This window comes from Bos indicus x Bos taurus, chromosome 17, assembly GCF_003369695.1.
Source record: "Bos indicus x Bos taurus breed Angus x Brahman F1 hybrid chromosome 17, Bos_hybrid_MaternalHap_v2.0, whole genome shotgun sequence".
NCBI lineage: Eukaryota > Metazoa > Chordata > Mammalia > Artiodactyla > Bovidae > Bos > Bos indicus x Bos taurus.
Window position 1 is genome coordinate 59191847 of NC_040092.1, and position 25426 is coordinate 59217272.

General features: G+C 39.8%; 1 protein-coding gene across 1 annotated transcript in view; it reads left to right on the forward strand.

Annotated features, from left to right (window-relative positions):
* The window catches only part of HHIP (hedgehog interacting protein), a 115539-nt gene that overhangs the window by 49513 nt on the left and 40600 nt on the right, over positions 1–25426 (forward strand). Inside the window, exons 5-7 of the mRNA XM_027567436.1 lie at positions 17479–17630; positions 18008–18181; positions 18751–18894. Coding sequence (XP_027423237.1) covers positions 17479–17630; positions 18008–18181; positions 18751–18894 — 470 coding nt within the window. The remainder of the gene's footprint in view (positions 1–17478; positions 17631–18007; positions 18182–18750; positions 18895–25426) is intronic.

Consider the following 25426-nt stretch of genomic DNA (forward strand, 5'->3'; position numbering starts at 1 on the left):
GCTGTAGGTACAATCAATAAAACATAATAGCATAGTGATATGGTGTCATAGCAATTTGTAGAAAGTGCTAGGAAAAAAAGAGACAGGCATTCTTTGGAATCAGAGAAGACCGCAGAAGAGCTGGAGCTGGGTCTTAAAAGATCAGTAAGTTCTTTCCCAGCAACTAGATGGGGATGGTCTTACAAGGAGAGGAAATAGCCAAGTGCAGAGTCATGAGGATGTGAAAACATAGGGAGCATCCAGATACATGGCAGAAGCTGAAGCTGGAAAAAAGAGGCTAGGGCTATCTGTTGAAGGGTCTTGTATTCACTGTCAAATCCCTTGAACTTACTTTTTAGGTAATGGCAGAAAGTTTTGTTTTGTTATTGTCGTAAGGAAGCAAAGTTAAATGATCAGCTGAACTTTTGACAAGATTGTGTGTAGGAAGCAGAGTTGCTGTTAAGTGGTGGTGTCTAACTCTCTTGCAACCCCATGGACTGTAAGCCTGCCAGGCTTCTCTGTCCATGGAATTTCCTGGGCAAGATTGGGTTGCCATTTCCTTCTCCAGGGTATCTTCCTGACGCAGGAATCAAACCCAAGTCTCCTGTATTGGCAGGCAGGTTCTTCACCACTGTGCCACCCGGGAAGCCCAGGAAGTGGAGGAAGTCGACTCTTACCATTAGACACAGTCAACAGAAACAAAAATCTCTCATAGCCAAAGAGGGAAAACAAGGTGTCCTTTATGCTGTCCATGGTTTTCTTACCCTTGTTTAGATTTATATGGGGAAATTAATTGATTCAAAGGAAATTTAGCTTGATCTGTATTTTCACCAGCTCAACAGCAAGGGGTGGATGCCAAAGTCACTCTAGCATCAGTAAGGGCAGTTCTGTCTTAGGCTGGTCCCATCTTCTACACTTCTTCTAGGATCATGTGTGCATTATACAAAATAATGCTCCTTGTATATTTGAGAGTTCTCCAGACAATCTCACGTGTATCTGCGATAGTTTTCTGTTTATTACACAATGAAAATATTACCAGCTTGAAAAAAAGAAATGACTTCCCTTATCATTTTTACAGTGTTAAAATGTGGGTTTTGGATACCTGGATTTCTTATATTCATATCAACATGGCCTTACATCTTGGCTATACATGTCAGGGAAAAAAACCTTAGAAGTTTTTATATTATGCATATTCATTTTGATTGTTATTTTCACATTTCCTGATTCCCACCACCTAGACTTAATAGGTGTAACATAAAAGGCAGTATGTTTTGTGTCTGGAAGTATTTAAGAAAGTATAACAAGGCAGTTTGTGGATAGTGCTGTATTTATGTCCAAATTCATCTGATAAACTGCTGCTTCTGGAAATTTGTTTTTTTTTTAACATATGATGATTCTTGCAGTACCTGTGTAGTTTTTGCTAATATGTTTGTGTTTATATTTTTATACTCACACTTTATATATAAATACAAAAATAAGTATGTATATTTAGATTTCCCATTTAAGATGATCTTTTAAAATTGATTCCTTTATTTGATTTCACATAATTACAAACATACAGTAAAACAAGCAGATTTACTGCAAATGCCACACCCGAGAAAACCAAATGCCATCAGCATTGCCCTTTCTGGGTCCTCACCCTGAAAGTCACTTTGTCACGCATGCCATCAAATGAGAAATGAACATTTTATCCAACTACAGCTTTTCACTTGAAAACATCAAGACAGAAAAGGTATATCAAAATGAAAAAAAAATTATAAGTGCTTAGGGAGAGTAATTGAATTATCATTTAAGATAATCTGAAACATTTCAGAGTGGCATTTTGGTTTGAGGTTATAGTTCTGTCAGAATAATTGATGAATGAATAAATGATTATTCATCCCAGGATATAATCCTGAATGCTCAATCCTTTCTTACCCTTAAGTAGACATCCTTGTTGTCTACGGTCAGGTACATGAACTACTACAGCCCATCCCTCTGCCCTCCACCATAAGGAAGAAAAGAAAGCTGATTAGTGAGCAGCTAATATGGATCAGTTGTGTGTTAGTAACTTAAAGTTTTTTACTGTGTGTATTTTTCATTAAAAAAGAAACCTAATGAAGTAAAGGTTATAAGTCATTTTTTAAAAAACCTTGATGTTCAAATGTGTTAAATTACTTCTGCAAAGTCAAATAGCCTGTAAGTCACTAAGCCAGGATTCAAACCCAGCTCTCATATTAAAGACCCACATTTATTTCTCTCTATTCATCTATGCCCTCAAATCCCTCAAACTCTCTGTAATCGGAGAGCAAGAATGGGAGAGTGTGCGTACTTTTGTGCTTTTCCCTTACATTTCTCTTTTCCCAAAAAATTCCCAATATTGAATAAAGTGTCTCTCTGGGAGATGCAATTCTTTCTTTCTTTGGAATTTTCTTCCCCTTCATTGTTTGGCTCCTGGAGTCTCAGCTTGAATGTTTGTCTTCAGGGAGGCCTTCCCTGATCCCCTAGTCTAAATTGGATTCCCCATGATATGCATTCCCATAACACCCTATTCTTTTCTTTTTAGTCCCCTCTAGTATTTAATTATGCATTTGTTTGTATGCTTACTTGTCTAAGCCTCTTTCCCCAACTACAATACAATAGCCCAGCCATGGTGCAGAGTAACAGTGGCTGACTTCTGTTGAGCATCAGCCCTGGGTCAGGGTCCACTCTTTGCTCTTTTCATTATCTACCTCCCAACAACCTTTGAGATAGGAAAGGTTCCTGTTTGAAAGGTGATTCAACAAAGACACGGGAAGCTAAGTCACTTTCTCCTGTCAAAAAGCCAACAAGTTGCAAATCTAGACGGTCTAAAGCTCTGAGCCCATCCTCTTGACCCGAATGAACAGGAATCTGATGCCTAATGACCTGAGAGCAACTGGCTCACCATACTTGGCCCCACAATAACTGAATGGAGTGCTGGAATCAGAGCAGAGCTGTGCAGTAAGTAAGGATAAATGGGGACCGCGATATAAATGATGAGGAGGTGGGGGCTGGTCGGGAAATGCGGCCTTTATAAACGCTTCCTTTGCCCTATGATTGAGAATCGGGAACTTGTCTCTGCATGGTGAGTCTGTGAATGAAAATGGAATGGTGAACGTGCCATCGGTTCTGTCCCCCTTGCCACAAATGTTGAATTATAAACACATTAGGAAACTGTTCCTGTCCTTCCCTCAGTTCACTAAGAACAATCTTGGGCTATGAATGTCAGAAGTTTCCTCAAATTCTGCCTTTTGGTCCAAAAGGAATAGTTTCTTTTACACTGAAAACTGTCCTACTGGTGAAACTTAATGGAAGAGGTGAGGAGCCAAACGCTGTCCTCCTTGAAATAAATTTTCATGTATTTGAAGCAAGTTATGTGCACTCAGATTGTTTTCTTTTTTGAACTTAAGAAATCCAAGCCCTTCTTTTAGTCTTTCTTCATAAATCCTATTCTGATTTTATAAGTACTTACATATCTTTAATCTGGACTTCATATTTTCAGATATCTGTAATACACAGTCCCCACATTTATTCTGTCTTAATGCCATTGTATCATACTTTACTAATTATAGAAAAGATGGAGTGGCAAATTTTGCATTTTAAATTGTTATATAATTTAATATTCAAGATGCATTTCCCCAGAAATAATGTATGTTAATTACTATCATTCATAATTAGTATAGGCATGTAATATATTAAATTTCAAAAATTGTTGCTTAATTTGGATATCTGAGGCATAGATAATGTTTGTTTACTAAATGCTGATTTGTAACTAATGGTATTTTGGAGTAAGAATGATTTTTTTGATGTAAAAATGAAGATTTTGATTGATTGCTTTTTAGTGTTGCTGTATTGTTAGAATTCTACATTTGATCATTTTGTGAAATAGTGATTAATGAAAATAGAATTTAATTTTGCTATCGTGGTAAATTTCAAGTTTAATTGACATCTAACTCTTATAAAGACAAACTCTTCTCAGAAAATAATTTCAAAAGTACCATAACTTTTATATGACCTTGAAGTTGAAGCAATCTGTTGCACAACTTCTCAAGAGAAGTCACATAGAGAAAACTTCATATTTTCTTAGATTTATTAGTGTTCCTTGGTGGTCTAAACTGTTGGGGTTTTTTTCAAGATTTCTTTTCAAAGCAGTAATCTTACTTAATTGTTTAATGTTTGTTCTCATATAAGTCAACTTGAGTTCTTCTTTAGAGTACCAATAGGAAATATATAATGGCAAAGAGCAGTGGAACATGCCTAGGAAACTCAAGTATCCTGGTGTTGTATTTCTATATAATGATGTGAAGATAATGCTTTTAGCTGCATGACCACCATATTAGCCACACATCATAAAAAACAAACTTTATAAAAGCAAGAGATCAAATTCACTTAATATTTTGTACCCATAGCTGGAGTGAAGCATTAATACTTAGTATTGTGATTTTTTCTTTTTTCTTTCCATTGAAAAGACCCTGAATCTTCCATTTTCTGACAGGAGGAAAAAGATTTTTCAGATAAAAAGGTATAAAGCAGAGGAAAATATCAAGGAAACTTGCTTTATATCCTTGGATTTAATGTCTAAAATAAAATGGTCAGATTTTATGCCACAAAAATATTAGCTTTAAAGATGGTAAATGAAATCATATGAGTCTATTTTATTTCTTTAGCTTTCAATATAAAAATTTAATATTTCTAATAATTTCATTAAAATTTTTACTTTTATTATAAAAGTTAATAATCCTTAATTCTGTTAGACCTTTATTAATAAATTGTGAAAAATTACTTTTCTTTATGGAAGACTGAGACATTCTAAGAAAGAGATTTCCAAGCTAGCAAACAATAGAACAACACTTCTTGCCCATTAAATAAAATACAGTCTTGTGGTTTGAAAGCATTAAGGTATTTTCTAAATCATCTTCCAAAGGAATTATTTGCTCTTCTAACAAGCTTTGCCGAATATTTATCAATTTAATAATTTTTAAAAAATATTTACATTTTAAGAATGATCCTAAAAAAAAAAAAGAATGACCCTGAAAAGGAAATATTTGAGAGAGTAAGGAAAGTAAAAGTTGAAACTCCCCATCATAAACAAATATTTCCTTTATTCCATAGCATCATCTAATCTTTGGGGAGATGTGTATTTTAATGTACATACTTTCACACACTGAATAATTTAAAATTCTTTCTTAGTTCATAACCAGATATTCAAATTTGAATCTAAATTTCAGTGTCTTTTAAAAATTTATTTAAATATCTGTTATGTCAGTCAGTACTGCTCTGAGGTAATTTTCCCAGCTGTTTGCCAATACCAAGAATGCAGATTTTTCTGTCATAAATCTTGGAAGTGCATTTTTACATAGAGTTTGTTTTTAGAGGGGAGAAAATATTGTGACTTGCCATGTGTATTATTAGTAAACACAAATGTTGGGGTTAATTTGTTTCTCCCATTCTTCTTTGTTTACTACAGAAATCACTTTAACTTTAGAGAATACTATAAAGAATATATTTATAGTGTTTGTGTATATATATATATATATATATATATATATTTAACTGAAAAAAAATATAAAATTCCTGCAATAGCAGTAGCTAGGTATATATGTTTCAATGCTAGGATAAAAATTCAGATTACCTCGAGTTTTGCAAATCATTCATTAATAAGCCACTGTTAACACATGCCATCTACATCTTCTGAAGAAATATAGACAGATCTTTATCAAAAGTGTGTGGTAAGCCTGGTGCTAAATATAAATATCAACGTGCCTTTCCATGCCTGCAATTTTCTGAAGTCCAAAAGTTCTTCAGATGGTAGCCGGCAAGATAATACTTCCGCTACACAATTTAAATGCATTCCTCATCTGACTCAAATATAGGGCTACACATTCTCTGCTTCAAAATCATATTCCCTTCCAAAATCTTAGTGTTTTGTGGATTGATTGAGTTTGAGGATGGCTTTTACCTCATTGTCCATTGTAATAGCTGTATCTTCCATTCAGATTGCACTTTGGAATTTATAAAAATGATTTTTCATTCATTGTCTTCTTTGATTATCTGAGCAACTTTATGAGAAGGAGGAGAGATCTTTGCCAAGGAATTTTAATTTGCCTTTCTCGCCCATTAAATAACCAAATAAACTCCTTGAAAGGATTGTTGAGCTCTCTACTCTATTTTTTCACTGTAGACCAGTTTTTTGGTTTTACTTTGTCTTTGGCTGCACCAGGCCACGTGTTGAATCTTAGTTCCTCAAGCAAGGATTAAATCCTCGGTCCCTGCATTGGAAGCAAGAAGTCCTAGCCACTGGACCAGACTAGTTGTTATGTATTGTTTCATCTAAAAATATCGTCTTTAATTAATGTTTCACTTAGTATTTTGAACCCCTGTTCATTTACAAAATGATTTGGGTACTTCTCTTTGAAAGGAACAAGTTTGATAAAACTGTAAAGCAGGGGATGAAAGATAAGAGCACAATACTAGTGGAGAGAAAGAGTGTTATTAACTGAGTCTTGAAGAATAGAAATACTCTACAGTGGTGGTTCTGGGTTTTCCAGAGCTAACTGTGCTCACCGCTTCATACACCACAGTCAGAGACATCAAGTTACCAGTTTAAAATGGGCCATGGTGAGGGTATTTACACCACAGAAATGTACACAAATTCGGGATTTTTTTTTTTTCCCAGATAGTCAGTTTATCAGTGCATTGCCCTAAAGCCTAAGTTAACCTTTGTTTTCAAATAACTGATGTATAAGCTTCATTTCATTCTTCTGCCGAGCTTTGTAAACTTAATTAAGACTATTTCAAAACTGCCTCAGTCCGTGAACAGTAGATGCTGATGAGAGAATACAATCTATTTTGTGTTTGTTCCTGTCTTCATTTAGGGAATATTTGGTGAGGTGGTGGAACGTAACAGTTCACATTAGTTCTCCTCCAGCCGGGTAATCTCTCTTTTGCCTCTTGTAGGTGTACATTTGGGCCAAGTTACTCAAATCCTCTACGTCTCTGTGTCTCTATCCATAAAGTAAAGATAATAATAAAATAGTATTAAACTTTAGAGTTTTTATAAAGTTTTAACAAGATAATGCTTACAAATTACTTAGCGTGGTCTCTGGCGCACAGGAAGTGCTCAGTGCATGCTACCATTTACGACAAGGCTTCTGCTGTAAGACACTAGAAATACCAAGATCAGGCCCCTCCCTTTAAGAACCTTACAGTCTAGTGGGGATTTGGTCTAGTTCCTAATTTATATATCTGATATTTTGCTATGTCCCAAAATGTAGCTGCCCAATATTTTACTCATTTTCATTTCAATCTAGAAATGTGTCTTTTTAATTTTTATTTGTTTATTTGAAGTATACTTGATTCACAATATTATGTTAGTTTCATGTATACAGCAAAGTGATTCAGTTATATATTAATGTATGTATTATATATTTGAATATCCTATGTTATACAGGAAATGTGTACTTTTAAAAATCTAAGGCCCAACAAGTATTAAACCTGTAGGTTATAATAGAAGAGTTTAATGTAGTTACAGTCTTTTCTGACTATCATTTTTATTCATTTTGTTTGTTTTTGGTTTTGTTCTGGCCACACCTCTCTGCTTGTGGGATCTTAGTTCTCTACCAGCTATGATCTTGAGGCCCCGGCAGTGAAAGTGCAGAGTTCTAACCATTGGACAGTTAGGGAATTCCCTATTCATTTTTAATTCTGTGAATGTCCTTGTAGTTTTTATCAAAGCTTTTGTTAATTTATTTTCAGGTACCCTAAACATAACATAAGAGCTTTCTCTAAAAGTGTTGCCAACATCTCTATACATTTTCTTCTTCAGGAAAGTGTTTAATGCTAGGATTCTGTTTTTAAAAAGGGTTTATACATTTTGTAGCTTTAGTATTTTGTCATTATTTCAAATAGATGTTCCACACAATTTGGTTTTATTGAAGCATTCTTTTTTTCTTTTAGAGAAGATGTTTTGGAGAACTGAACTCTGGAGTATGACAGATATTATTATTAATAGTACTTGACCCTTGTTGAGCCAAATAGTCCTTAGTATCCAAGCCATTCCCTGATCCTATATTGGATTCCCTGGGCAGCATATATTAAAGGCTCTACAGCAACTAACTGCTGCCTGGATAGCATAAAAGGAACAAGTCAATCCACTCTGTAATGTGCCATCCTGTATCAGATATCGCAGTTCAGATGGAAAGTTGGTTCCATTCACAATTTAAAGTTTAAAATAAACTTATAAAGTTTAAAATAAAGTATAAAATAAATCATGCACACCCAGATGTAAGTTATTGTGATCATAACAGTTTTTACCTATATAACTGAATATGTGTATACTTTCTTCCCCATCGGCATAAGATGTCAAAAGAATATTAGTACATGGAATAAGAAGCAGCTGGAAAGCTGTAAATTCTAGAAAATAACCACTTCTGGTATCTTGCCTCCACGCAGGTCATTACTTAAACCCAGTGTGACGGATTTATTTTGTTTATGCTTGAAAAGAGTGGGGAAGAGAGTCGTTGAAGAGGGTACTGGGACTTTGAGGTAGCTAGTCTCCATCTCGAATATCTTTTATCCCCTCGTTTGTGCTTTTCTCGTCTGTTTTTGCATTTGCTACCATCAGAAGATAAAATGTACAGCCCTAAATGTACATTTGACGTGGCCCAATTGCTACATACCAGAAATTATATACCCCATAAAACACTTCCTAAAAGCTCTGACTTACTGGGGTATCTCCTAGCAGTTCTCCAACTTCATATGAAGCAGGACAGACCTCTTTGTCAGAGTGTGGTCTAGGTGAGCATGGGTCCCGCCAGCATTTGAAAACTGTAAATACTTTTTTAAAGCGCTGCAACAGAGGGTAAATACAATGAAGCATAGCAGAGGCCTTAAGGAGACAAGACAGTGCTGCGAAGTGCATTCATTATCAGGAAACTCAGAGGGAGTAAGTTACAGACAGACTTATTTAAAAGAAAATCCGAATCTGGAAAAATAGAGGCAATTTTAAAGAAAAGGGGAGAGTTAGTACTGTAAGTGATAGAGCCTCAGTATATTGTGGTTTCATGCTCAGAGAACAGTGAAAGTAAGAAAAGCCAGAAGAGTGAGTAATAAAATGGCACAAGATATTTTATAAAAAGGTCCACTTCCAAAATAAAATTTGTACAACAGGAAGACTACCAAATCATTCCAAGTATAACTTAGACTTCTTCGATAGAGTTGACCATGAACTCCTTCCTAGAAAGAGGATGAGTGGTACAGAGCCACGGTCCCCAGCCTTCTGGGCGCCAGGGACTGGTGTCCTGGAGACAGTTTTTCCATGGGCAGGGTGGGCGGATGCTTTCTGGATAATTCAAGTTCATTACATTTATTGTGCACTTTATTTCTATTTTTATTACATCAGCTCCACCTCAGATCATCAGGCATTAGATCCCAGAGCTAAAGAAATGAAATTCTCAGGTTTTTTCTGGAATGTTTTCTGACGCCAAATGACAGAGTTTTTTTGGTTTTGGGGGAGCGGTTTTCTCACATCAGCCAATTCTCCAGCACTCAATGGGTGTTCAACAGTTCAGTTCATTTCTGACAGTAACTATCCAGAGTGCACCCAGACCCCACAGATTAAGGGTTCAATCCTATAAGGCTGCCTCCCCTACAGACACCAGCTATAAATGGGCCCCCACACTACCCACATTTCTGCCCAGCTGACTACATATTTGGGGGTTCCCATGAGTTCTCATGTAGTCCATGAGCTGACTACATATTTGGGGGTTCCCTCCCCAGGCTCAGTAACTCAGAGAGCAATGACAGAGCTCAGGAAATTGCTTTACTTACTATTACAGGCTTGTTGGACTTCCCCTGTGGCTCAGATGGGAAAGAATCTGCCTGCAGTGTGGGAGGCCTGAGTTTGATCCCTGGGTTGGGAAGATCCCCTGGAGAAGGAAATGGCTACCCACTCTAGTATTCTAGCCTGGAGAATTCCATGAACAGAAGAGCCTGGCAGGCTGTAAGACCCCCAGAGTTGAAAACAGTCAGACATGACTGAGTGACTAATACTTTCACTTTTCACCACAGGTTTGTTATAAAAGCTGTAACTCAGGAGCAGTTAGTTACAAGGGAACGTAGGACAAGGTATAGAAGTTAGGGGGACATAGAGCTCCCATGCCTTCTCCAGGGGCGCCACCCTCCAGTACTTCAATGTGTTGACCCACCTGGGAGCTCTCCAGACTCCACCACTTAAGGGTTTATGGAGGCTTCATTGATTGATGAAATCATGACCATTGGTGATTGAACTCAACCTCCAGTCCCTCTCCTCTCCCGGGAGGTTGGCGGGTGGGGCTGAAAGTTCTAATCCCCCAGTTACACCTTTTGGCTCCTCTGGCTACCAGTCTCCATCCTGAAGCTATCTATTGTTGTGATTGTTGTTTAGTTGTTCCGTTGTGTCTGATTCTTTGCAACCCCGTGGACTGTAGCCTGCCCAGCTCCTCTGTCCATGAGATTTCCCAGGCAAGAATACTGGAATGGGTTGCCATTTCCTTCTCCAGGGGATTTTCCTGACTCAGGGATCGAACCCGCATCTCCTGCATTACAGGTGGATTCTTTACTCCGGAGCCACCAGGGAAGCCCTGAACCTATGGGGGCTAGGGGAAATACCAAGTCACTTTGTTAGCACAAACTCAGGTAAGACTAATGAAGAACAAAAGACGCTCCTATCACTCAGGAAATTCCAATGGTTTTAAGAGCTGTGCCAAGAAACAAGACCAAAAAATCAAGTATATTTTTCATTGTATTATACAACAGCCCACGTCATGCTGTGCTGTAGCATCATGCAGCCCCTCCCATAAACCCTCTGGGTTCTTCAGGAGATTGGCTCCTCTTCTGAGACCAAATTAGACTTTGGGAACTATTGAAAAGCAATGCTCTTCATCTTTTCCAGCAGTTGTGGAGAAATGAATACAGTGCTTTTCCAAACTTACCAACAAGCCAAAATAAAGTTTTAGTGAGATTGAGGTCCTCTAGTGTTTGGAAATGGTTTGGCTCCATTGATTGTACCTTCTTTGCATCCTGTGATTAACACAGGAGTTCTGCTCTTGACTGAGTTCATCTGTGCCCACATAGAGATGGTCTCCACTTTCTCCTCCTCCATTCTGAAAAGTGCTCTCATCTCACTTTGAAGGGTGTTGGTTGTTCCTGTGATACTGACAGCTCAGAGAGAGTGCTTGCTGTGAAAGTGCTCTCCTTAGGTCGTTGCGGTTGTTTTTGTTCAGTCCCTAAGTCACATCTTAACTTTTGTGAACCTGTGAACTGCAGCATGTCAGGCTTCCCTGTCTCTTGCTGTCTCCCGGAGATGGCCCAAGTTCATGTCCATTGAATTGGTATGCTATCTAGCCATCTCATCCTCTGTCATCCCTTTGTCCTCCTGCCTTCAATCTTTCCCTGCATCAGGGTGTTTCCCAATGAGTTGGGTCTTCACATCAGGTGGCTAAAGTATTGGAGTTTCAGTTTCAGCATCAGTCCTTCCAATGAGTATTCAGGGTTGATTTCCTTGATGATCCACTGGTTTGATCTCCTTGTTGTCCAAGGGTCTCTCAAGAGTCTTCTCCAGCACCAGCAATCTCCTTAGATATCTCCTTATGAATGTATTGGTGAGCTTCATTAGTCCTCTCTTTCAGGGCACGGCCAAGATGGCTCAAGTCATCAGTGCTTAGGATCCTTTTTAAAAACAGATTAAAATAGCCACGTAGCAGGCAGAAAATGCCCTTCCCCAACAGATGTTAGTGAGTGAAAGTCACTCAGTTATGTCTGACTCTTTGCCACCCCATGGACTATAGCCCGCCAGGTTCCTCTGTCCATGGAATCCTCCAGGCAAGAATACTGGAGTGGGTATTCCCTTCTCCAGGAGATCTTCCCAAACCATGGATCAAACCTGGGGCTCCTGCGTTGCAGGCCATTTCTTTATCATCTGAGCCACCAGGAAAGCTCCCCCCAAAGATTTCCTCATCCTAATTGGCAAAGGGGAATTGAGGTTGCAATGGAATTAAGATTATACTGAATTATCTGGGTGGGTTCAGTGTCATCACAAATTCTTAAAAGTAGAGAGGACAGCAGAGAAGGTCAGAGTGGTGAGATACGAGAATTCAACCCTGCTATTATTGACTTTGAAGATGGAAGGAAGGCAGCATCATCCAAGGAATGCCAGGGGGCTTGAAGTTGAAACAGGAAATGACTTATCCTCTAAGAGCTTCTAGAAAGGACCATGGTTCTGAAAACACAATTCTTTAGCCCGATGAGACCTGTGTTGGATTCTAACTTACTAATTTTAAGATAATACATTTGTATTGTTTTGAGCCACTAAGTTTATGATGACTTTTTACAGCAGTAATAGAAACCTGGTATTGTATTTGAATGAACAGTTCTCAAATAAACCTGTTTGTCATTTCTGAATACAAAAGGTTCCAATCTAAGAAGCACAGGCTTGCACGGGGAGGGGCTCACATTGGTCTCCAAGTTCTCTTGTCCCTTTCCTGATAATGTGCCATTAAAACATAGACATTAATGACAAGTAATAAAGGAAATGTGTGACTTGCCTTTTAATAAAAGTTTATATTTTAGAATTTTAAGTGCCACCAGTCTGTTCTTATGTTAATTCCTAGAAACTCCTTCATTACTAAGAGAACAAAAGTTCTACCAGAGGTCTTCATTCATATGTGTTTTTCTGGGTAACAGATGTCAGATAAATTTAGAAGATGGTTTTACTATTTGCAGACACTCTTCCTAATCTTCATGTAATTTATCTGTCATAAAACCAAGGTTTTTTCTTTTTTTTCTTTTTTTACCATGTTTTAGAGTGGAGAAACCTCAGTGAAGATATGCTAATTAAACTTCGTGTCAGAAGTTACCCAGAATAGCTATTTACTCTCTTTAATGCTTGGTTTGGGGCCATGCATATTTCTAATAGTGTAGCATTAACTGCCCTGCATCTCAAATTAGCATCATAAAGAATTTATAGGGGAAATAACAACTGAAAACTTTGTTACCTGCTTCCTTGGATAAGCACCTGGAAGACAGGAATTGGTTCTTGTTGATTATCTTACCCCTGGTGCCAAGTATAATGCCTAACACGCAGTAGATATTCACTAAATATTCGCTGGGTGAGTGTTAAACGCGCTTTTGTCTGACGAGACAGTGACAGGGAGTGCCGTCTTACTTTACGTTTCCTTGGTTTCTCTGTTTCCTTGGTTTCTCTGTACCGTAGGGCTGTTCTATGGATCACTGACCTTGCCGAAGGGTCACTAAGCAAACTATGCAAAAGTGAGAAGTGACGCTTCCAACTCAGTGCAGCCCAGCCCTGTTTCCTAAAATACACAAGTCAATTGCCAAATAGAAAATATTAAGGCCAGTTTTAAAGTAGGCAGAAATCAGAAAAAAATTAACTTTCGCCACATTGAAATATGAAAACATTGGAATGTTTTCTTTAAAATATCATCATGAAAGGCCATGCCCAACAATTTCTATTAAAAAAGTAAAACATACTTCCTGTTAGAATCATCTCATGATTCCCTGTCTTTTTCAACAGCTGCTTCATTTTCTTCAAAGAAGAATATTTGTAGTCATTTGGTTAGAACTTTGATGTGTTCACCAGGGAAGAGTTTATCTCAAAACTGTAGGACTAGATCTCATCTTGTACTTACATGAAAGTCACCAATACCCTTTGCTTATGGGCTTTGTCTCTTTTCTGCTGACCTGTGAAATTGTTCCTGAGAGCTGGACGATGATTATAATGGTAGTTAACTACTTACCAAAAGTTCCTAAGGAGGGTTTTATGATGCACCCTGAAACATGGGTTGATCTCAGGGCTTTGAAGTGTATAGGGACATTATTTTCAAATCATGCAAGTACCTGATTTTGAGGGGCCCTTGGTGCTTGGTGAGAGGCTGTCCAGAAGTTGATGTGGTATTGAGAGGCCTGGGCACAGGGAAGAAAGGGGCTCATGGGAGCCTAGAATGATATTCTGTCGAAGCTTCAGTCAGTGAACTTGGAGGAAAAAAAACAGCATTATCCAAATAGAGGAAACTCTTAAGTGTTGTTGTAAACTAATTTTTGCCCGTTTGGTTCAGGCAGTGACACACACACAGAGCATTTGGTATTAGTAATAAAGTACAAAGTATAATGTGAATATTTGGACACATTACTCTTTCTCACATCACTCAGGGTAAACATTTGGGACATCAGGTTAACAGTTTCACAAGTATGATGTTAGAAGTCAGTGTCATTTGGAAAGGTGTGGCTCCCTGCACCGCGGAGCTTCCGTTTGCCATCTAGGACTGTGTTTGTCTCCCTTTTAAGGCAACTTTGTTGAACTAATTAATCACTAGAGGTTCATTCCCTCCAGATGCTCAGCAGAAACAGTGCAATAATTTGATATTTCTGGGAGGAGTGCTTGGTTTTCATTCCATAAAACTACACATAATGAAGGGAAAGAAAGGGAAAGAGTAAAAAGACGGGAACATTAACATAAGGGCTTTTTGATGAGCCTGCGAGAGCTGGGCCATTTTTTCGATCCTGGCGCCAGGGGCCAACACTCGGGCTCTCAGGCGGCAGTGCGCTGATGAAGACTGGTGGAAGCAACCACAGAAGGTCTGGAAGCCTCAAAAATCTGGTGGTGGTTCTGGCATTATAGCCTCTGACCCTGGCCCAAAGTTAAAACTTCAGTGTCCAATCGACATACTTCTCCATTCTTATGATTTGTAACATGCTTTAAATGGACAGCATACCTCTGCAGGCTAATTCAAGCTAAATGTGAGCCTACCAATACTTTAAAATCCTAACAGGAGTCAAATAGCCTTCCTTCCCAATCTCGGAATTGTGTTATATGATATAATTTTAAAAGCTAGTTTTGAGAGACACCCTAGGATGTGTACATAGTATATTAATTTTTTTCATCACTATGATTATGAAAGTGAGTATTTCCCTGAAATGATTGAGTCATTAGTCCTGTTTCTAAACCACCCAGAACACTACTTTGCACCTGGAAATTGACTTTAGAAAAGTGAAATCATGTGTAATTATTGTGTGTGTGTGCTAAGTTGCTTCAGTCTTGTCTGACTCTGTGCAACCCTATGGACTGTAGCCCACCAGGCTCTTCTGCCCATAGCAGTCTCCAGGCAAGAATACTGGAATGGGTTGCCATGCCCTCGTCCAGGGATCTTCCCGACCCAGGGATCAAACCTGCGTCTCTTATGTTTCCTGCATTGGCGGGAGAGTTCTTTACCACTAGCACCACCTAAACAAATGTAAATCCTATAACCTGAAAAATTCAGGACATTTCTGAAATGACTTTCTTGATTTATTTACTTGTCATTCAGATGTCTCATTCTTTCTCCATGTTTGGCCCTTTAATAAAAGTCAGTGGTGCCCCCCAACTCCAAATTCATTCGTGAGATACATCCATCTCTAAGGTAAACAACTGTCTTCTATCACTTGTGGATTTATTTAAATCTCTTTTTCCTTCTGTATCTCTACAGTGCGTGAATTCTACACCTAATTCCCAAAAAGCAACCAGCACAGTTTTAAACCATGTTGCTAGCCAGTTCAAATTGTCTTTCAGATGATTTGATTAAAGACTACAAAAGAACTACTTTCAACAAAACCTTCTTCTAGTGGAACACAAACATTTGTGAAGTGGGCAGCAGTACTTAACCTGCATTCACAGCTTTAGAGGGGGATGTGTCTGGAAGAGGAATTAATTACAAAATAAATCCCACCCCTTCTTCAGCCATCAGGGAGGTTTAGATGTGCAGTGGTTTTTCTATAATCAAATACTAGTTACACATCCCTGTTTTCAATGTCTCATAAGAAAGGCAAGAGCTATCTGTTTAATTAAGATGTAAGAAGAAAGATGAGTCAATATGAAAATCATCATAGTGAGATAATCCAAAAAACAGGCTCATTCATAAAGTCATAAAGACTTACCCTTCAGTGAGATAGTTCTCGTTGTTAAAATTAAAATTAATCATATTGTAATATGCAGATGAAGAGGCTGGCTTTTGGGACATTTGAATAATAACTTGGTAGTTCTGGGATATTTGCACCCACTTTATTACTTACACACACTTAAAGTTTGGACGTTTCGGCTTTGGATGGCATACATATGAAAGCAGTTTTTCTCTAATCCAGGAAATAAACAATGTTTATTAAAAGTAAACTTTTATGCCTAGAACTTGAAATTCACAAATCCATGTAGCATACAAACAGTATCAGACATTTCTAGTAACACAAGCTATTCTGGGGAACAAAGGCAGAATGATGGAGTATAACCCAGTGAAGAAATTGCAGTATTAGAGACTGGTTTTGCTTCTCTGACACGTCTAAGGAGTAACTTACAGCTTTTCACCCTAAGAGATGTGCTGTTTAATGAAATAGCAGGGATAAGGTGATGTCCTAAGGGCAGGTTCGGTCACATTTTTCGCCATTGTACATAACTCCGCAGACTACAGACGAATTGCTCACTGGCTTACCAGGATGTGAACTTGAAGTATCTGATCTCGATAATTTTAGATACTTTGATTTCATTATAGAAATTCCTAGACTACTTGTGGGATAAAACAAATGCTAAGACCATATTGAGTTTCATCAAGCTGAATTAGCAGAAAATAAAGATAAAATGCCTTTCTATTTAAGCACACGATGATGTTTTAATTGTTACAGCATTTGGCATGCCTAATGTATACAATTCTTGACATACATATAATAACAAAAGAAAGTTGTTTGGGATTTTTCTTTTATTTCCTAGTGTCCCCTTTCCTCTCTAGGATTTTTCCCACCCCCACCCCAGCTCTGGCTTTTAGCTCTCCTCTCATTTCTCCATCTTTCTATAAAGAAAAAACTCAAGGCAGCGAAAGGATCTATGTAAAAATAGCTCATTTCTAGGCCAAGGCTGCTTATTACCTAGCTATGACGAACAGACCACCATGGTTGTGACAACTGATGTCGATGCCTCCAGGGTAAAACAAAGGTTTACATATTACACAAGCAATTTAACTGTTTTCTAAATAGATTGCCAAGACAGTGGGAGTTGGCAGCCCGCACTGTGTTTTAGGTTTGGGAGACTTGGATTAGAAGTGACTGCTGATTATGAACCTTTTTATTTGTCTTCTGTGAACTACAAGCAACCTAGTAACCCAGCAAAGAATTCTTCACAGCACTTAAACTTGTCTTCCTAGCTTCCCCAGATTACATACACAAATCACTCGACAAAAGTGGTGTGAGGGTCTTGTGCGTAGATAACCACGCAAGACAACTGTCTTGTTTCTAGCCCTTAAAGAGTTCTGCAAAGTGAAATATTTTATCATCTTTTTGTGTGTGCAGTAGGCAAGGAAGGAAAGAAAAGAGTTTGGACAAAGATTATCCAGGAAGAAGAAAGGGACTCTTTTGGGGGTTCCAGTTTAAACACAATAAAGAACATAATTAACTTCACAATTCTTTGTGTTTTTCATTTGACTGCAGGGAGGAGATGAAAGAGGACTGCTAAGCCTTGCATTCCATCCCAATTACAAGAAAAATGGAAAGCTATACGTGTCTTATACCACCAACCAAGAACGGTGGGCTATGGGGCCTCATGATCATATTCTTAGAGTTGTGGAATACACAGTATCCAGGTATCATTAAAAGATGGTTGATATTATTTTTCTCACTGTGTCTTTGTAGTTTTTTGTTTAGAAGTTACAAATAATTTACCATCAGGTGGCAATAGTTAAACCTCAGTCTCCATCTGGCTGAACATCCCGATTGTGTCTTTAAGGAAAATTGCGGAAAATGGTAGTTTTGGCATTTTCTACAATTCTCTTTCCTCTTAAATGCCACTTGGGAAACCTAGAAACTAACGTAATTTTTCTGTAATTTTTATTAGCTTCACCTTCAGTATGTTTGCTTATTTACATGCCACGTGTGTGCTTCCCTATTTGTATCCTATTTACTTTCTGTGGGTTCACCTGACAAATTTCACAGTCATGATTTGTTTCATCCCCACCACTAGGAAAAACCCCCATCAAGTTGATCTACGAACAGCCAGAGTATTTCTTGAAGTCGCCGAACTCCACAGAAAGCACCTAGGGGGACAGCTGCTCTTCGGTCCTGACGGCTTTCTGTACATCATCCTCGGTGACGGGATGATCACACTGGATGATATGGAAGAAATGGATGGATTAAGGTAAAAAACAAAACGGAGAAACAGGTGCCCCTTGATGCTAAAGTGCTTTAAGTGAATTAAAAACTGAATTAGATCACTTTGGTTAAATTCTTTAACTGTTATTATCAGTATCTGCATTTGTAACATGAAGAGGAATTCAATAAATCTGCTGATGCAGTATTTCTGGAAGTCGCTCTTCTCAGATGTCCTCACACCAGTTCCTCCCATGGGGGTTGTGCAGCAGCCACCTTCCACACTGCCTAATGGACTGATGTCATTCAGTGGAACTTCTCAGGGGATGTTAAACACGTGGATTGGAAAAAAACATTTCAGAGGATGTACCCCACCGATGCCACAGCCTTCCGTCACCGTCGAGCTGTGTGTGTCTCAGTGCTGGTCCGAAACAAAACAGTCTCTGGTTTCATTTCCCACAACGTGGAATTTGGAATGTTAATAGTTTTTTGTCAAATGAGGGGAGGTGGTTTTTATTTATTTATTTTTTTTAGCCATAGAGCAACCTCCCTGCCTTTAGTGTAGGTGAAATATGTAACAAGAACAGAAAGCCCTTACGCGGTCCTCTGATCCCTCAGCGACTTCACAGGTTCCGTGCTCCGGCTGGACGTGGATACTGACATGTGCCACGCGCCGTACTCCATACCTAGGAGCAACCCGCACTTCAACAGCACCAACCAGCCCCCAGAAGTGTTTGCCCATGGCCTCCATGATCCAGGCAGGTGAGAATACAAGCCTCTTCTCTCTCCTGCCTTACCGCAGAGCAGGGATTCACAAAGTGGGGAAAAGGGAGTTTCCAGGCAGGGAACAGAGTCTCAGCCAACACTATGCTGCTAAAATCACACTGGTTCGTTGTCACCCAGGATTTTGTTCTCTTTCTTCTATTCATGTGTGAAGCACATTGAGAAGACAGATTAGATAAGACAAAGGACAAATTCACAGAGAAAAATCACCTTAACATTTTGGAGGGTTCTTATTAGATAAACACTGGTGGGCTAGGATCATGATTAAGACTTCAAACTGAACACTTCAGACAAATAATAAACCTTTGTCTCTGCTGTTGTTCAGTCGCTAAGTTGTATCTGACTCTTTGCAACCCCATAGACGGTAGCATGCCAGACTCCCCTGTCCTTCAGTATCTCCCAGAGTTTGCTCACATTCAAGTCAGTGATGCTATCTGACCATCTCACCCTCTGCTGTCCTTGTGTGCATGCTGAGTTGTTCAGTCGTGTTCAACTCTTTGCAACCCCATGGACTGCAGCCCGCCAGGCTCCTCTGTCCATGGGATTCTCCCTGCAAGAGTACTGGAGTGGGTTGCCATGCCCTCCTCCAGGGGATCTTCGCAACCCAGGGATTGAACCCAGGTCTTACACACTTCTAAATGTTAATTTCCTCATACAGTAAATAAGGATGGTAATATCCACCTTGTAAGAATGCTGTACTGATTAAATATAAATCTTGTAAGTGAAGCACTAGAGTGTCTGACACACCTGATAGATTTTAAAGAAATTATGCTTCTTATTATCGTAGCTTCACTTAATATAAGATGACTTGGTGGCATTTGGAAGGAGTTGAGCTAAATGTTAACTTTTTTACTTGAAAAAAACTATAAATGTTAAAGGAATTCAGATTGATTGTTTGCTACACACACACACACACACACACACACACACAGAGGTCACTCAGTTGTGTCCGACTCTTTGCAACCCCATGGATTGTAGCCCACCAGGCTCCTCCGTCCATGGGATTTTCCAGGCATGAAAACTACAGTGAATCATAAAGAAATGACCACTAACTAGAGGGACTTCCCTGTCACTCCAGTGGTTAGGACTCCATACTTCCACTGCGGGGGATGCGGGTTCAATCCCTGCTTGGGGAACTAGGGTCCCATATGCCACTCGGTGCCAGCCAAAAAAAAATAAGTATGTAGAATGAGAAATTTGGGATACACTTGAAAAATGCAAGGAAGTGTGATACTGTATAGCATTTCTTTGATGAAGGCTTCATTCAGTCTGTGGTCTGTGACTCATACTAAGGGATATCTGGCCACATTTATTCATTTACTCATTAAGTTATTATTGCTATTTAATGTTTATTGAGTGTTCATTATGTGCAAGGTGAGTATTTCTCGAACTTTTTCTTTTTATAATCCCTCCTGCCCTTCATCTCCCCTCCATCAAAGTGCAAGTCTACAGTTCATTTCCTTTTTGGCATCTCAGCAGATCTTAAAATCTGGGCGACAGGGAATACTTAAGGTGGGTTCAGGATGTGGAGGAAACTGTCACATTCCATTCCTGGAGCTCAGAATGCACAGATACCACCACAAAGCAGCACTTTGAAGTCAGAGCAGCCTGAGTCACCACAATCCCACCGGACCCTTCACGCACCCCTCCCAGGGAGTCCCGACCCTCAGTGTGAAAACACAGGGCGGAGTGCCTTACAGACCTTACATGTGGCAGAGTGCCTGTGCTGTGGAGTCTTACATCCTCCGGCGGTAGAGGGCCGAACAATCTGCCTCCCTCCAAAAGTATTTCAAGCAGAGGAGGATTTAATAAAGCAGAAAGGAAACTAAAATCCAAAATTATTGCCTACAGAGCAAAGCTGACTCTTATTAAGCACCTTGGTGCAGAGCAGCAGGCCAAGAATCTTGTGCTTATCCTCTTACTGATAACGGTCAGCCAGTGCTTTCAGGTAGCTGGCATCAGGTGCCTCCTCTCCTCTTTTTAAAAGACATTTTAATTTTTAGGTTAGTTTGAAGTTCACAGCAAAATTCAACAGAAAGCACAGAGATTTTCCTATATAACCCCTGCACAAGCATTGCCTCCCCCACTATCAACATGCCCCACCCAAATGCTCATTTTTTACAATTGAGAAACCTACACTGGCACATCATTACCACCCAAGGACCCTGGTTTACATTAGGGTAAAATTTCAGAATTAAATCAAAGAAAGTAGGGAAAACCACTAGACCGTTCAGGTATGACCTAAATCAAATCCCTTATGACTACACAGTGGAAGTGAGAAATAAATTTAAGGGACTAGATCTGATAGACAGAGTGCCTGATGAACTATGGATGGAGGTTCGTGACATTGTACAGGAGACAGGGATCAAGACCATCCCCATGGAAAAGAAATGCAAAAAAACAAAATGGCTGTCTGGGAGGCCTTACAAATAGCTGTGAAAAGAAGAGAAGTGAAAAGCAAAGGAGAAAAGGAAAGATATAAGCATCTGAATGCAGAGTTCCAAAGAATAGCAAGGAGAGATAAAGCCTTCCTCAGCGATCAATGCAAAGAAATAGAGGAAAACAACAGAATGGGAAAGACTAGAGATCTCTTCAAGAAAATTAGAGATACCAAGGGAACATTTCATGCAAAGATGGGCTCAATAAAGGACAGAAATGGTATGGACCTAACAGAAGCAGAAAATACTAAGAAGAGATGGCAGAATACACAGAAGAACTGTACGAAAAAGATCGTCATGACCCAGATGTGTGACCCAGATCACACCCACAATGGTGTGATCACTGACCTAGAGCCAGACATCCTGGAATGTGAAGTCAAGTGGGCCTTAGAAAACATCACTATGAACAAAGCTAGTGGAGGTGATGGAATTCCAGTTGAGCTATTTCAAATCCTGAAAGATGATGCTGTGAAAGCGCTGCACTCAATATGCCAGCAAATTTGGAAAACTCAGCAATGGCCACAGGACTGGAAAACATCAGTTTTCATTCCAATCCCAAAGAAAGGCAATGCCAAAGAATGCTCAAACTACCACACAATTGCACTCATCTCACACGCTAGTAAAGTAATGCTCAAAATTCTCCAAGCCAGGCTTCAGCAATACGTGAACTGTGAACTTCCAGATGTTCAAGCTGGTTTTAGAAAAGGCAGAGGACCCAGAGATCAAATTGCCAACATCCCCTGGATCATGGAAAAAGCAAGAGAGTTTCAGAAAAACATCTATTTCTGCTTTATTGACTATGCCAAAGCCTTTGACTGTGTGGATCACAATAAACTGTGGAAAATTCTGAAAGACATAGGAATACCAGATCACCCGACCTGACTCTTGAGAAACCTATATGCAGATCAGGAAGCCACAGTTAGAACTGGACATGGAACAACAGACTGGTTCCAAATAGGAAAAGGAGTACGTCAAGGCTGTATATTGTCACCCTGCTTATTTAACTTATATGCAGAGTACATCATGAGAAACGCTGGACTGGAAGAAACACAAGCTGGAATCAAGATTGCTGGGAGAAATATCAATAACCTCAGATATGCAGATGATACCACCCTTATGGCAGAAAGTGAAGAGGAACTAAAAAGCCTCTTGATGAAAGTGAAAGTGGAGAGTGAAAAAGTTGGCTTAAAGCTCAACATTCAGAAAACAAAGACCATGGCATCTGGTCCCATCACTTCATGGCAAATAGATGGGGAACAGTGAAAACAGTGTCAGACTTTATTTTGGGGGGCTCCAAAACCACTGCAAATGGTGATTGCAGCCATGAAATTAAAAGACGCTTACTCCTTGGAAGGAAAGTTGTGACCAACCTGGATAGCATATTTAAGAGACATTACTTTGCCAACAAAGGTCCGTCTAATCAAGGCAGTGGTTTTTCCTGTGGTCATGTATGGATGTGAGAGTTGGATGGTGAGTGCTGAGTGCCGAAGAATTGATGCTTTTGAAGTGTGGTGTTGGAGAAGACTCTTGAAAGTCCCTTGGACTGCAAGGACATCCAACCAGTCCATTCTGAAGGAGATCAGCCCTGGGTATTCTTTGGAAGGAATGATGCTAAAGGTGAAACTCCAATACTTTGGCCACCTGATGCAAAGAGTTGACTCATTGGAAAAGACCCTGATGCCCAGACGCCAGGCCTGGCATGCTGCAGTTCATGGGGTCGCAAAGAGTCAGACACGACTGAGCAACTTAACTGAACTGAAAGAATCTGTCTGCAGTGCAGGATACCCAGATTCAATCCCTGGGTCAGGAAGATCCCCTGGAGATGGGAATGGCAACCCACTCCAGTATTCTTGCCTCAAGAATTCCATGGACAGAGGAGCCTGGTGGGCTAGAGTCCATGGGGTTGCAAAGAGTCAGACACGAGTAAGTTAGTAACACTTTCACGTCACTTAGTGTTGTGTGTGTCCTATGGGTTGGATACATGTTTAATGATATGAGTATAGTATTATATGGGCTTCTTAGGTGGCTCAGTGGTAAAGATCCACCGACAATGCAGGAAAGGTGGGTTCAGTCCCTGGGTCGGAAAGATCCCCTGGAAATGGCAACCCACTCCAGTATTCTTGCCTGGAGAATTCCGTGAACACAGGAGCCTGCCAGGCTACAGTCCATGGAATCACAAAGAATTGGACACGACTTAGCAACTAAACAGCAGCAATAGTATCATATAGAGAAGTTTCACTGTCTGGGCTCTTTTTATATAAGAAACAGGTTGGAGAAGACTCTTGAGAGTCCCTTGGACTGCAAGGAGATCCAACCAGTCCATCCTAAAGGTAATCAGTCCTGAATATTTATTGAAAGAACTGATGTTGAAGCTGAAACGCCAATACTTTGGCCACCTGATGTGAAGAGCTGACTCATTTGAAAAGACCCTGATGCCGGGAAAGATTGAAGGCAAGAGGAGAAGGGGACGACAGAGGATGAGATGGTTGAATGGCATCACCGACATGATGGACCTGAGTTTGAGTAGGCTCCTGGAGCTGGTGATGGACAGGGAGGCCTGGCATGCTGCAGTCCATGGGGTTGCAAAGAGCGGGACACGACTGAGAGACTGAACTGAAAAAAGGTTAAAAGGGCCAGATGGACCTTAGTGAATCTGGTGCTCAGCCAGAGCAAGATCTCATGGCCTCCAGAGACTCCACCTTTGGGAGACCTCACCTTTTCTTCCAGATTTCCTCTTTCCTGTTAGAAGCAGGTCAAACTATTTTCTTGGTCAGAGTTTCTCCATCTTCAAGAAAAACCAATACAGGAAAAATTTGTCACCCTATATGGACTTAGTTCCACCTTAAGTCACAGCAGGTCTGCGTCATGATCCCTGCCAAACATTGTATTCTGGGAATCACTGAATTAATGAGGACAAGAAAGGGACTATGGCTACAGAACAGCTACCCACCTTTGGCAGATCAGCTTCAGTTCAATTCAGTCATTCAGTCCTGTCCGACTCTTTGTGACCCCACGAAGCACAGCACGCCAGGCCTCCCTGTCCATCACCAACTCCCGGAGTCCACCCAAACCCATGCCCATTGAGTCGGTGATGCCATCCAACCATCTCATCCTTTGTTGTTCCCTTCTACTCCCGCCTTCAATCTTTCCCAGCATCAGGGTCTTTTCCAATAAGTCAGCTCTTTGCATCAGGTGGCCAAAATATTGGAGTTTCAACTTCAACATCAGTCCTTCCAGTGAACACCCAGAGCTGATCTCCTTTAGGATGGACTGGTTGGATCTCCTTGCAGTCCAAGGGACTCTCAAGAGTCTTCTCCAACACCACAGTTCAAAAGCATCAATTTTTCAGCACTCAGCTTTCTTCACAGTCCAACTCTCACATCCATACATGACCACTGGAAAAACCATAGCCTTGACTAGATGGACCTTTGTTGGCAAAGTAATGTCTCTACTTTGTAATATGCTGTCTAGGTTGGTCATAACTTTCCTTCCAAGGAGTAAGCATCTTTTAATTTCATGGCTGCAATCACCATCTGCAGTGATTTTGGAGCCCCCAAAAATAAAGTCAGCCACTGTTTTCACTGTCAGGCTTATAGTTTCTCTAATGTGAATCAGATCATCTGGCCCCACCAGGCTTTATTTCATTGTTTATTTAAATAATTGCTGTGTATGAATCTTATGTCACTCATGTCCCAGACCTACTCTTGGATTTTTAAAAAAAAATTGTAATTTATTTTAAAATTCCCAATGATTTTGTTTCTGTCACAAATGTTTTTTGTTGGCCTAAAGCAGTGGTTCCCAGTGGGATGATTTTGCCATCAGTGGGCATTTGGCAGTGTCTAGAAGCATTTTTTGTTTCCACAAATTAGAAGGAGTAGATCATGCTACTGACACATAGTGGGTGGAGGCCAAAGATGCTGCTAAATATCCTACAATGCTCAGAACAGCCCCCTTTTCCTCTTAGAAAGAGACATATCTGGCACCAAATGTCAGTAATGCCAAGCTTAAGAAATCTGAAAACAGTGCAGGACTGTTTTCCAAAGTTTTGAAAATTTCAAAAATATTATTCAATT